Here is a 14,194-nt window from a genome sequence, read left to right as displayed (position 1 = left end):
TAGTCCTTCATCAGGGGTTACAGGACACTGCCCACAGGAGTTGTTGCTGTTAGACGGACTGTTCTCAGTCCAGCAGTGATGCTGAAGTGACTCCTGCAGCTCAAACTACCGTGTCTGACCCACTCATACCAGCCGAACACACCTCACTAACACACCACCACCAGAGTCAGTGTCACTGCAGAGCTGAGAATGACCCACCACTCAAATAATAGCTGCTCTGTGGAGTCCTGACTACTGAAGATCAGGGTGAGAGGAGGCTAATGGACTATGCAGATGAACAGATGGACTACAGTGTGTAATGATAGAACTACAGTGCTCGTATATGGTGAATCCAGCTGATATAATGGTGGTTTTCATAAAGTGGCTGGTCAGTGTACATTTACATTTCCTATCCATATTCAGGTCAAAAATTAATTTACCAGTGATTGATAAATCTTATTTTTAATGCAGATATTTGAATGAATTTAGATTAGAAAGCTCATTTGATTAGAAAAGCATTGAATTGTGTTTGCATTGATTCACCAGACGTTTCAGCAACTGCCCCATCTCGCCCCTCAGTCCCAAGAACCCCACGTCTGGGCTTAGTAATACTGTTTGCACTCTTCTGGCTGAAGTGTTCATCAACAGTTAGCGCTGCAAAGAAAGCTGACATTTACATTAGTAGCAGAGATGTACATCTCGCTTGTGTAAACATAGAAATATTCAGATCCACTTACTCAGGAGTGACAGTCGGGAGAGGGGTAGGTGTGACAATGGGAGAAGGAGGGTGTTTTCAAACCTGAATGCAACATGGGCAAAGGCCTGTCCTTAGATACATGAGCTGGTCTAGGAAAGGCTCTCAAGAACTCGAGACACATGTGAAGAAGAGATTTGCATTACTTTACAGTCCAGCAATTTCATAGAAATAACACCCAGTAAACAGCTGCAGATATCTACTGTATTACAGCAAAGCTCACCATAAACACCCGGAGCTACTTTCTTCTCCTGCTGCACTTCTCTACCTGTGCCAACAGCAGGACAGGATTAAGAGCCATTGTAAGCAAATAAAAAAAATGGGGCCTCTTAATTTTTTGGTACGGCTGCAAGAAAGGACAAACTTGCATGACTTTAAAGAGAAAGGACGACGTGGGGGGAAGCGCATTTGGTGTTATTCAGTTCACTTTTTCGTAACATCTTTATTGAATTGGTGTCACATTTTAAACATATTTACAGTTATTTTCTTTTTGTTCAGTAAAAATACAAATACAGAACACAGCTTTTCAAAATCCACCCAGCAACAACAGTGGTCATGTTGGCTTGGGCTTCTCCCACCACAAGAAGAGGGTGATATTAAAGCAACTGTTAGCAAGAAAAGCGGAAAGAGAGAAAGCAAGAGCGAGAGAGAGAGCGAGAGAGATGAAAACGAACTGAGCATCAGCAGACTGCTGCTACTGCCATCTGGAGGAGTGGAAAAGGCATTACGCCTCTGCTTAGGAGCTAGTATGGGGCTGGAAAAGCAGTGAAGGAAAGATCAAATGCGGGGGTGAGAAAAACATAAGGGGTACCTTCAGACGGCCAGCATCACTTGTGATGCCCTGACCAAGACATCACATCGCATTAGAAACACTGCATACTGTCTTCGGCAGACACGCTTGCGACTTCAGGATTTTGCCCAAACCCCTCTTAAAAAACCCCACCAATGCTCCTCATACAAGCTCAAACAAGCAGTCTTGCATGTAGTAGGGATTTAATAATAATAATAAAAAAAAGTCCACCTGAACAAAGAAGATGACTGGGGCCTGAGTGACGTCTAATCGCACCCTCAAAAAGGATCCTGATCTACTGACTGGAATGAATGAATTTGAAAATGAATGGTCAGAAGCTTGCTTTGTTTGCTCCTTAGTCCACCAACAGCACAAAAACAGTACAAGATGTTAAGGTTGCTTCACCATGGATGAGTTAGCATAATCTCTGTGTGCATCATTAGACAATGTGGATGAATTTATCCAAGGTTTCTCGCAACAGTACGGCTTTAAAATGACTTTCTCTCGATCTGAACTTTGTTTACTACGTTTAGTGGCAAAACTCATTGGCTTTGCAAATTATAAAAAAAAAAAAATAGAGCAATACCTTTAAAAGCTCATCAAGGGTTGAAGAAAACATTAGCAGGGAAAGATCTGTGGGCTGTTTCATTCTCCAGGACAGTCACCTAAACCAGCAGACTGCATTATAAATACTTGGGAGGCAAACCAAATACTAATCCAGTCATAGTGTCTATCTTCGACTACAGAGCAGCATGGACAGGAGCCAGAGCACACAACCCTGTATCTGACTGGAGCAGAGTGGCTGCATGGAAACAGACAAGATGTTCCCCTAATTTATTGGATACAGTAAAGAAAGATGAACAAACAAACAAACAAACAAAAAGTGGAGAGGTGGCATATGGAACCATTAGAATGAAGATTTTGGAATGAAATAATGATAGTCTTGCAGGCAGCATCTGATCAACAGCAGCAAACGTATGCAAATCTTAAAACCAGACAGCTATCTAACCAACTAATCATGACACACTGAGGGCACAGGGATCTGACTGAAGTGCCACAGTGTACTGAAAACTGAGTGCAGACTAACGCAAGAGTGGGGGGCAAAGTCAGCATACGCTCTTACACACACACACACACACACACACACACACACACACACACACACACACACACAGTATGAGAGAAGCCACAAACATCCCAGGGTGCCTCTGGCCTATATTCTCCCTAAGACAGATAAAGAAAAAGAGAGAGAGAGAGTAAGAGAGAGAGAGCGCGAGACAGAGAGATTTCACAGGTCATATCCAATCCACCAGCTGTTGCCTCCCACTGCTCCAGGTTCAGGTCAGAGTTTAAAGTGAGAGAGTCAAGGAGTAGTCCGTCTGGAGAGTCTTTTTGTTCTGCCACAGTAATTAAGCAATGAGTGAATGCCACAAGAGCCGGCGAGTAAAAACGAGAAACTGATAAGAGCAAGCCCTGTGAAATCCTGGTTCCTGAAATCCATCTTTCCCATGTTAGTCCATCAACTGGATCACTGGTGCCACTTTGTTTGTTGGGCTGGGGTGTCCTGATTGGTTCCGCCCATGGTTCAAGGAAGAGCTGCACAAGCTGTCTGTTCCTGATTGGTGGCTTATCAGAGAGGGTGAAAACATACGAGAGAGAGAGAGAGAGAGAGAGAGAGAGCGCGCGCAAGAGAGAGACATGAGTAATTGGAGTGAGAATGTTTGTCCTGGTCCCCTCTGCTTGGCAGTCACAACCCAGAATGCAGGAGGAGACAGTGGTCAAGTGAGTTAAGCCCCCAGCCTCCTCAGCGCAGGCACCTGCAGTCTTTTAGAGGCAGAGAAGGCTACAGAGAGAGGGAAGGGGGCAGAGTGGGGGAGAGCGCCACCCGATGAGGGGCACCTCTATCGATGGTCTTGGCTGCCAGGCAGGGTGATATTGCCCAGATGCAGGACTGGGAGAGGGTGGGCTTCCGTGTTGAAGACCCAGCTTTCCAGAGGCAGCAGCTCGTCACTGGAGAACAGCAGATACAGATACCTGCAAGAACCAGAACAACTGTCACCCATCACAGAACTAATGTATGTTCTGTAAGTCTGTTAATCTTTTACACTGGCACCAGGTGGAGAAATAGACTGGCCTAGTATCCTGCTCCGGCAGACCTAATTTTAGTACCGTAACTGCAGTGTTGTGATGCCACCAGGAGGTGGCACTAATGCTCAATAAGGAGGACGTTAGTCCTAGTTTACTGAGGTCCGTTTTGAGAAATAAATAAGCAAGCTTCTAATGGTTCCTTGAAGCCATAGAAGAACCAATTTTAGTTCCATAAAGATAATAAGCCCAAGAAGGTATAAAGGTGTTTGGTTCAGGTATCACTCAAGGAACCATTTGGAGCACATATATTAAGAGTGTAAGGCTGGGCAGTATGGTAAAGTGTGGTCATTATTAGGAAAAAATAAGTACATCATGGGGATCATCAGAACGTCTAGAACACCACACACCTGCATAAAGCAATAAAAACAGCAATTTTACAGAGCTTGTAGAGAACAAGTGAGCAGAGATTTCTTTTCCATTAATGTTTATTCATTTTTATAATCTAATTCTGCTAATATTCAATTTAACCATTAAAAACATGTATATGAAATATACATTTTGTTCATTTTACTGCAAAAGGTTATTCATTTTCAACCTTACAAATCTACAACACTAGAATACAACCATACAAACATCAGGAGGTGTTAAGAGAATCAACAAGACCTACTTGAGAGTCTCAGCGAGGAAGAAGCTCTGCTGGACGTCATCATAGGTGGGGTTGGAGGAGTAGACATCTTTAACTCCAGAGAAACCTCCGCTGACTCTGCAATACTTATCTATAGCCTGCAGAGAAGAGAGATACACCTACTTGGTTAGAGGACATGGAAATGGACAGGGTGGCAAAAAAACAGCAGTATTACACTATATGTCCAAACGTTTGTGGACACACCTTCCAATGAACGCATTCAGCTACTCCAAGTTGTACCCATTGCTGACACAGATGTGCAAATGCACACACACACACTAGAGCAGATAAACAGACTTTTTAGCACCATGCCCAATACCAGGCGTGGGCTAGAGGGGTATAAAGTCATCCAGCATTGAGCTGTGGAGCACTGGAAACGTGTTCTCTGGAAAGATAGTGCTCCAATTCAATATTTTTGGGATGGGTTAGGTCCTCACAGCAATGCTCCAAAATCTAGTGGAAAGCTTTCCCTGGACAGTAGAGACAGCTACTCCAGCAAAAGCAGGATGGCTCTTTTTAGCAGGTGCCCCAATACGTTTGTCCATATAGTGTATCTAGGACAGACACAACAGCACAGTTTAAAAAACACTGTCTAGCACTTTGTGTTTATGACACTGTCAGCAGGTCTTTAGGATAAAATCACCACAACTTTCTCTACCTTCCTAGCAGAGAGGAATTCAGACAGGGGACCATCAGCAGGCCATCTGTGCCAATGAAGCCCAGCGTGCTGTGGTCCTTCACCTAGAGGAGCACTGCGTCACACAGCTGCTTGGTCATGGACTCTTTTCACAGAACTCTGCACAACAACAGCTGGGCCCTGCGCATTTCCAGCTAATATGTTTAGAACAGACATACAGCTACTGCCATGTCTGCCATCTGAAGCTAACCCACACAATTTACACAAGACCAGACACATGGCACTGGCCTACTCTGGCAAAAGGCAAGTAGTGCTGCATCTCCTACCCTTCAACTAACCCAGGCATCATTCCTGACTAGACCTGGTCCTGGAAGATTTGCCATATTGAGAAGGATGAGATACAACATTAAGCATTGTGTGAATCTCATGGTTGTGGCACAGTTCACAGTTACACAGAGAGACATGAAGAGCTGAGACAGAGCTGAGACAGAGCTGAGACAGAGCTGAGACAGAGCTGAGACAGAGCTGAGACAGAGCTGAGACAGAGCTGAGACAGGACACTACATCAGTTGCCCAGGAAAAAAACATAATGCCGTCTAAGCAAATGAAGCCGAGCCAGTTTCTGAGACCGAACTGAGGCATAAAGAGCTGAGACCGAACTGAGGCATGCTATCTAAGCAAATGTAGAGCTGTGGTATGAAGTATGTATCAGTAGGCCTGGAGAACACAATACTATCTTAGACAGAGTAGCTGAGAGTCAGGGTCCTGCCAGGGGAGAAGAGAGTGAGATAAGAAAGTACCAGAGAATTAAAAAGAGCAGCAAGAGTAAAGAGAGCGAGAGAGAAGAGGAGGAAAAAGAAAAAGCTGTGAAAGAGGAGGCTAAAACAAGAGGGAATAAAGTAAAACAGAAAACAAGTTCCCCCCCCCATCTTTGTATTTTTTTCATTTTATGTTTTTTTTTTTTTTAAGAAAAAGGGAGAGAGCAGGGACAGTGAGTGAGCAAGCGAGCGCAAGTGAAAACAGTAAGGCACCCAGTGGTTCATCAAAGGGAGTCCCACTGCAGAAGAGCTGCGCTGCACCAGCAGAACAAAGCAGCCCAATCACAGAGAAACAACAACTCTCCAGTCTCAAGAGCACTTTGAAATCCTAATACACACACAATCATACGCCAGGGGTAGAGCCTGCCTCAGGAAAAACATTTAAATGAGAGAGAGTCATACATAAAGATGGAGAGGGGGGAAAAGGAGGGGGGGCTTCGAGCAAGAGACAGAAATGATGAGATAAAAGGATGAGATAAGGGCAAAAATACACTTGGGTGCAGAGTGTCCTCACAGAGAATTCCCTCTACTGCCTTCAAAACACACCCACTTGTGGAGAACATGGTGAAGGGTGACTTATCTAATCAGATAATTTGGCACTTGTCTATATGTACATAATGGAATAGAGAGTAGGACTGGAGTGTGTGTGTACTGACCTGAGTTGCCTCCCAGCCCCACTGCCTGTACTTGGGGTCGTGGGTAAACCGCCACATGTACCAGTAGGTCTCGATGACTTCTGGTCTCAAGATGTAATACTTCTCATTCTGCCTCACAGCAACCGCCTCCAATCCGCTGTCAAACTTGAAGGCCTCTGGACCCAGCTTTAGAACTGCAGACACACACATGGGTTTGGTATTACAGTTAGTTAGGGAGTATATGGCTGCTGACTCCTGAACCCCTGCAGTGGAGTACTATGCTTACACCTAAAAGCTCCTTGAAGCTCCTCCTCAGCAACCAAAAGACAAAAACTGTAAAAACAGGTAACGGTAAAAAAAAAAAAAAACAGTAAAACTGACATGCTCTCTAATCAACATGCTAAAAATAAATGCAAACACACACACACACACACACACACACACACACACACACACACACACACACACACACAGGTGGGATGTGCCTTCTGACTCATTTTGATACTTCATTTAATGAACGGATATTCCGGTAAAGCCCCAGGGAACCGAAATCCAGGTTTCCTTTCTAATTAGATAATCCCTTCTCTTTTGGCATATACATATAATACAAAGTGCACTGTGTATTAAACAATATATACTTAAACTAGTGTAATTCCCGTATGTTTGTGGACACCCCGTCTAAAGAATGCATGCAGCTACTTTTTCGGTTGCACCTATTGCTGACACAGATGTGCAAACACACACACACAGCTTGTCTAGTGCCTGTAAAGAAGTACTGGCAATAAAATAGAACTGGAGCAGACAAACATGAACCTATTGGCACCATTCCTAATGCCAGGCGTTGGCTAAAGGGGTATAAAGCCCCCAAGCATTAAGCTGTGAAGCAGTGGAGCTGCGTTCTCTGGCAATATTTTTGGGATGAGGTGGGGATTTTGGGTGTTGGGGATGAAGGTGCGGTGGTGATCAGGCAACATCCTGACCGCGACAACGCTCTTGTCGCTGAATGCATTAAAATTCTCAAAATCTAAGGAAAGCCTTCCCTAGACAGTAGAGACAGTTACTCCAACAAATTTCTTTTATATACTTGATTTCCAGAAGAAACAATAAATGAACTGGTGTCCCAATACTTTTGTACATGTAGTGCATTTCCAAACCTCTTCTCAAGACGGACAGTTTTTACAGATAACCACTTAACAATGCTATATAGTGCATGTTATAATAATAACAATAATGATGATACTAATAATAATAATACACAGTTTTCAAGGCTGTGCAACAGTTTTGCAGAGTACTGTACATGAACAATGTTCCAGTCTTCACTAAATTAAACTGCTGCAATAAAATAAAGTACATTCTCACCAGAATTTCAGAACAAACTGCACAAACTGGCCACTCCTAATCTTGGGCAAACCTTGGGGAGGTTTTACCCTCATAAATCACAAGACAGATGTGGCTTGTCTCGCCCACGCAGTTGTAACAAAACTGTGTGTACCCTATAAGCTTGCGCTCTCTCTTTTACAGTCTGAGCAACTTGGCCAGCAAAACTTAACTAGCAGGGAAAAGTTCCACTCGTAGGCATTAGGGCTGTGTATCGGCAAGAACCTGGCAATACAGTCAAATTTTAACACAGGGGTTACTATTGTACATGCTGTGATAAATTGCGATACTGTATGCAAGACATTCACAAAAAACATGCATAAAACCTGAGTAAAAGAAAAGTTGACTTTTTCAGCACCCAGAAAAGTGTCATCTGAGGACTGAGAAGGGCAACACTGCTATCTAGGGCTTAAACACAACTCTAAAATCAACCACCAATTTTTGCATATAATGTAGTCATTACAAATCAATACTGTGTTTCTGAAGATTGATAAAGTAACATATTATAATACTTTGATATACCGTTTTTCTTTCCTCACACCACTGGGAAGCATGAGCAAGCAGGCCACCCGATTTTACTCGGCAGGCCATTCAAAGTTATTCTTCAAGGAGAGCTTCTTTAATTTATTACATACAACACATAAAAGGTCAAATAAATGTTAAGTGAACCAAGAAGTTGATATAGTGCAACATGCTGCCTGCCTGTGTGCTGTTGGACATGTCCACCAGTGACTCCTCGCCTGCTGATTTTTTGTTTATTTAATTTTACAGTACATGTTAAGTGAGCCACCATCTATACCAACTGAACATGCAGTGCCTGATTCGATCATTTCTCCCTGCACGTGCCACAGGGTTAAGTTCAGCTTGAATGACATAACGGGCTGGGCATCCTACACAGGGATGTCGATTAAGTGTGCTTATCTGACTATTATTGTCAGCGACACTCAGCAGCCCTCAGCCCTCAGGCGCTCTGCTCAACTTCATGCAAATAAACAGTGCACTGCAGCGACTACCTTTTAGAAAACAGGTTATTCCCTCAAAAATGCTCCACTGACTTTGGTTCCTACTGAAGATTTATCCAGATAACAGCATTTTTTTGTTGTGTTTTTTTGTCAAAGGTAAAGTGCGCCAACAGTGAGCAAGACCATCTTTCTTATATCCATAGTAGATTAATACATTTGAAAAGGGTTCAGTGTTTTTACAGGACCATTTTGCTGCATACTTCATCATACAGAATCAGCAGATTCTAAGTGAATGATCAAGTACCAATATATTGGTATTGGTTTACAGGAAAAATTCAGTTAAAAAGGCATCCATGTGCCAAAACAAAGGAGAATACACCAACTTTTTCACAAGTTAATGCCCGTCAGTCTGTACATTCTGTCCCAGAATGTCATGATTCAATGCAACAAATATCGGCACAGTGATTCCAGTATTTCAACACTGCCATCTAGAACAGTTTATCTATATATCCTGACACAGACAGACAGACCGACAGACACTCTTACTCACTGTACTTTCTTCAGAGCACAATAGAGGATTAGAGAGTAACATTTAGGCAGTATAAGGGAGCAGAAAGCCGTGGGGATCTGTAAACAGCACTGCGCGGTGCTAGCCCGACACCCCTACGGTGCAACCCAGATTTGAGGAACTGCAGGAGAAGGCATAAACCAGTTTAGCCGAGTCGAAAGCAGCGACAATACTTCTGTCAAGCTGTGCAAAACAGAAAGACATGGGACTTTCTCAAAATAGCCTGTTGGGTTACCATGACAACATGCCCTGCTACAACCTGGCATGATCCTACTGTCAGACAAATCCATAAATCCAGCAGTCTATCAAACAACTCGAAACTATGAGGGAGAACTGCTGAACTGCAGCACCCGCCTTTTACCCTGTCTCGCTCACCTGTGCGGTCGTAGCTCTCGTGGCAGGTGTGCGCGATCTCTGCTCCCAGCTGCAGGTAGTGTCCAGCTTTTTCCCCCGGCGACCCGTCAGCCCCCAGGGCGAACATGCCTCCAGCGAAACAGGTCAGGTGACCCATCTTGCGCTCCAGGTGCCCATTCTTCCACTCCCCTATGAAGGTGAGACCTCCGTTGGACTTGCGGATGAGGTGACGCTCGATAGCCTTGCGGAGGAGCGAGAACGAAAAGGGTGAGAGAGGGATGGGAGATCATTCCACCGTTAAGCAAGAGGACTGCTTGTTTCTTTGGAAACAGGGCTTACCTCGATGGCGTCATCGTAGGTCTTGCGAGCCTCCGTGTCAGTTTTATCAGACATGAGCCAGGCCTTCAACAGGTATTCATAGAAACTGTCCCCAAGGCCGCCCACTGATGTGTGATCTGTACAGGCAGAGACAGAGGCGAAAGCCAGGAGGGTGAGACAACGGCAGGGCTAATGGCTTCAACAGGGCCGTAACGGAAAGTTAACTTGGTCTCAAACTACTGTGAAACACAATTTACTGGCAATCTAATTCTTTACAATTATTCAAAGCAAACACTGCTCTGGATCAGGCTCAAAGACGGTCCGCTTCCCATGCCCTACTTGGAACCAGACTTGCACAACACAAGCCTGTGCCATGTGTGTACCATGGGGGACAAACTTCAGCAACAGCACTTAAGGACTCCATAAAAAGCAGCTGAAGTTCAGTGCTGATGAAACTAAAGCTGTGTTTACTCTCTGCTGGACGCTCATTCCTTTAACGACCCCTAGCCCAGCTGTAAAAGTTTATCCAGGCTTGACGCCCACCCTCATTACAATAACAATGCACCAAGGCGAGTATGTGTCAGCTCCTATGTTCAGTCAGGGTGGACACACATCACCAAATACCTAATCACTCCCGCCTCTGCTGAATGCGCATAACACAGTAATGAAGTGTATGTGCTTGTTTGGCAGGCCGAGACGCTTATGTGGTGGTAATAGGTCATAATGGCTTCGCTAATGAGGTTATAAAAGTAAACCAAGAGATAGATAAACAATATGGCAGCTCCATCTGAGGCCTGAGACAGATAGAGTGTATACAAAAGAAAAAGGCAGATCTGAATATCTCTTGGAGATGGACTGCAGAGTTTAGCCATCACATTTAACCCATCTGTGGCAGTGACCACACACACACACACACACACACACACACACACACACGACTACAGCAAGTACACCGCCCCAGAGCGTTGGGCAACCACCTCAGCACCCAGGAAGCAAATGGGGGTTAGACACATTGCTCAAGGGCACCACACAGAAGAAAGCTGAGGGAGGAGAAAGCAGTGGTCCTTGAGACTGGACCTAAACCGGCTTCTTTAACCATTAGGCCACGGCTGCACCTTCCAGAAACATCTGATGTCTCAACATCAGAGAAAAGATCATTTAAAAAGGAAGAGGTCTCCAGCGGGAGAAGCAGGTGCTAGGCTAAAAGCTAACCTTAGATTGCGGAGGCGTAGTTTCAACAGCCGGGAAAAGCAACCCTTAGCCGTGGAAGGCATTCCTCTGTGAAGCACAGCCAACAGCCAGGAAAAGCTCTGTTTAGAGAAAACTCAGCTGCAGAAAGTGCCCATTGGTGGAGCACAGCCAACAGCCATGCAAATACTCTACTTGGGGAAAATGTCACACTGCGGGTACTGGCTAAAAGCTAAACCCTAGCCAATCGGGTCATAACATCGTTTTTTCAGGGTTATTAATGGCCATTTAAAACCATCCACGGGCATGTTCTTCACACCAAAGTCGAATACTTATTATTAATACATTAAAGAGTAACTTAAATACTGAATAAAGTCTATGACACCTTTGCGTCTTACAATGTGAGCGTATTACTGAATTATTAATCTCAATTATAATACAGCAACATACTATAACTGATTCACTAACTACTATGAAGCTCTACAGTAATACCAGCGAAGGACAGGACCTGCGGGTCACATACCAGCACTTACAATTTAATGGGGTTCATTTCTGAGAAGAATTCAATAATATACAACTCCACTGTTGTAGGCAACCCTGGCAGGACAGTGCCTCAGCTCAGCACGCTTACAGCACAAAGACAAGACCAACCAGAGAGCAAACATGCTTCAAGACACAGAGAACAAGCAAAGCAGTGCCAGACTGCTGAGTATTGCTTGCACTGCAACAATGCTTATAGTCATAGAGGGCTGATTGAGGAGCCATTAGCACAGTTCCAGTGCCTAGCTGCTGACACCACTGTAGCGCTCCAAAGGCATGAAGAGCGTGTGTATTTGTGTGTGTGTGTGTGTGTGTATATATGTATAGGGTGATAACGTGACACTGTGAAACATGCAGTCAGGGTTGTTATGGAGGTGCCTTTAGGGGACAGGATGGGAAAGAAGCAGATGGCCGAGAGGTGATGATGTCCCCCTGGAGAGAGATAAGCGCACGCAGATGAAGGTGTTCCAGTCCACTTTATGGCCTCGTTATCCGTTAAGCTCACCAATCTTCAGATAAACTAGGTCTGTGAGAGTTGAACCGTATGCCTTTCTTGTACTCTCGCTCATATAAAACACACGTAGCTGTGCTCACACGCAGCCAACTGATCATTTTCCAGTTATTAGTCTCTGTGCAATTCTGCAAGTGAACAGTCAGGTTGCACACGTACAGAGACACAGCATGAGGAACACCTCCAAAAGCCACTCAGAAGCACTTGACAATGTACTGTATGCAAATGGATTCGTGGGACTGGCCTGCCTGTGGCAAAACAGTGAGAAGAGGTTATGAATTATTCAGAGAGCGAGGGAGAGTGAGGGAGAGAGGTAAAGAGAGAAATAAAAAGTAAGAAATAGTGAAGAAAAAAAAGGTAAACGTGAGAGAAAAAACAAAACAAAAAAGTGACCGTGACCTTGGATAACGAAAGGTCAAAAAGACAGGTGGCTTTGAGCATTTCACCCAAGACATAAAGAGAGGAGAAGAGTAACATAGTCTCAATACAGCTGTGAGAAGTGTATAGCAAAGGAAGACACAGTCACTTTAGACCTGGCATTAACATGCGTTTTCGATGATCGGATCACGTTCAGATTTCACTAGTCAGGTGTATACACCCCCCCCCCCCCCCCCCCCAAGTCTTTTCCCAGTATACACATCACACCATCCTCTGCTAGTTCTCATGAGCTTGAAGCTAAAATCTGATGAGTCTTGAGAAGTGGGTGCTAGGCTAAAAGCTAAACGTCTTAGATTGCGGAGGCGTAGTTTCAACAGCCGGGTTTTTGCAAGGGAAAGTAAAATCAGATGTCATCTGATCTGACTGGGGAAGCATTTTTTGACACATGTACACGGAATCTGGTCAGAGTAGATCCAGATACATGTTAGAGAGAGAGAGAGAGAGAGAGAGAGAGAGAGAGAGAGAGAGAGAGAGAGAGAGAGAGAGAGAGAGAGAGAGAGAGAGAGAGAGAGAGAGAGAGAGAGAGAGAGAGAGAGAGAGAGAGAGATTTTTTATTCAATCGAGGAGACACCACCCAGGACCAAACACTTCCCTATGATTACCTGAGACCAAAACAATCAGTGGTCTTGCACTAAAGGCACTGAAGGACAAAGGCCTGCAGAGCCCTCAATTCAATCAAGAACAAATTCTTCAAGACTGGCATCTCAATTAGAACCTGGGTAAAGGTCTGTGACAGTATAATCCTGCCCAACGCACTGTATGGTTGTGAAGTGTGGTGTCCACTCAGTTACCATGACTACACTAAATTGGATAAGTATCCCACTGACGTCCTGCACGCAGAACAAAATGAATTTAAGGCTCTAAAGAAAGACACCATGCACCTTCATGCACTGAAAACAGATTACGCTCAATTTGGATGAAACCCAACTCATGTTCCAAATTAAACCTGTGGTTTCAGGTGCTCCAGTCCCAAGAAAACATGGTCCCCCAATCAGCCCGAACTTGCAGACCAGTTAATTAAAAACAGAAAACCTACTTGCCTGAAACTCTGGACAAACCCAAGTTCATTCCCAAGACAAACTCTTAGAGCCACTTCTAAACAACTGCAGTTTCCAAGATCACCAGTGTATGTAAATAAAAGTCATTGGGAGGTATAGCCACTTTGTCATTGGCTGAAAGAAAACTGTGACCCTTATCTATGAGAAAGAATTAGCTTGGATGGTCAGGAGCAAGGCCTGCCAGGAACTGGAAGCTGCTGGAACACCAGCGCCACTGTCTGCGGTCAAACTTACAAGTTTTACTCGCCACAGAGAGGCTGCCATCCAAGAAAGAAGGTCCGTCTCCAAAATCAACACTTCTAGCAAAAGAAGAAAGCTTTCTGGACGTTTTATGGTTTGATTAGCGTCAAAAATTGGAGTTGCTTGGGCAGAGTGACCAGAAGTATGTCTGTGGGAGCAAATGTAAGGCATTCAAGCTAAAGAACACCGTACCAACTGTTAAGCATGGTGGTGTTAGTATCAAGCTCTGGAGCTGATTGGCTGCCAGTGAAACT

At 44.4% G+C, this 14,194-nt stretch overlaps 1 protein-coding gene across 1 annotated transcript in view; it reads right to left on the bottom strand.

Annotated features, from left to right (window-relative positions):
• Positions 1–1,140: 1,140 nt before the first annotated feature.
• The window catches only part of man1a2 (mannosidase, alpha, class 1A, member 2), a 94,552-nt gene continuing 81,498 nt past the window's right edge, over positions 1,141–14,194 (bottom strand). Inside the window, 5 exon segments of the mRNA XM_072686016.1 lie at positions 1,141–3,557; positions 4,279–4,394; positions 6,408–6,580; positions 9,669–9,888; positions 9,987–10,102. Of these exon segments, the coding sequence (XP_072542117.1) occupies positions 3,425–3,557; positions 4,279–4,394; positions 6,408–6,580; positions 9,669–9,888; positions 9,987–10,102 (758 nt within the window). The 3' untranslated portion in view covers positions 1,141–3,424.

The sequence above is a fragment of the Salminus brasiliensis genome, chromosome 8 (assembly GCF_030463535.1).
Source record: "Salminus brasiliensis chromosome 8, fSalBra1.hap2, whole genome shotgun sequence".
Lineage (NCBI taxonomy): Eukaryota > Metazoa > Chordata > Actinopteri > Characiformes > Bryconidae > Salminus > Salminus brasiliensis.
Note: the sequence above shows the minus strand (reverse complement) of the source record. Positions and strands in the feature narration are given on the sequence as shown.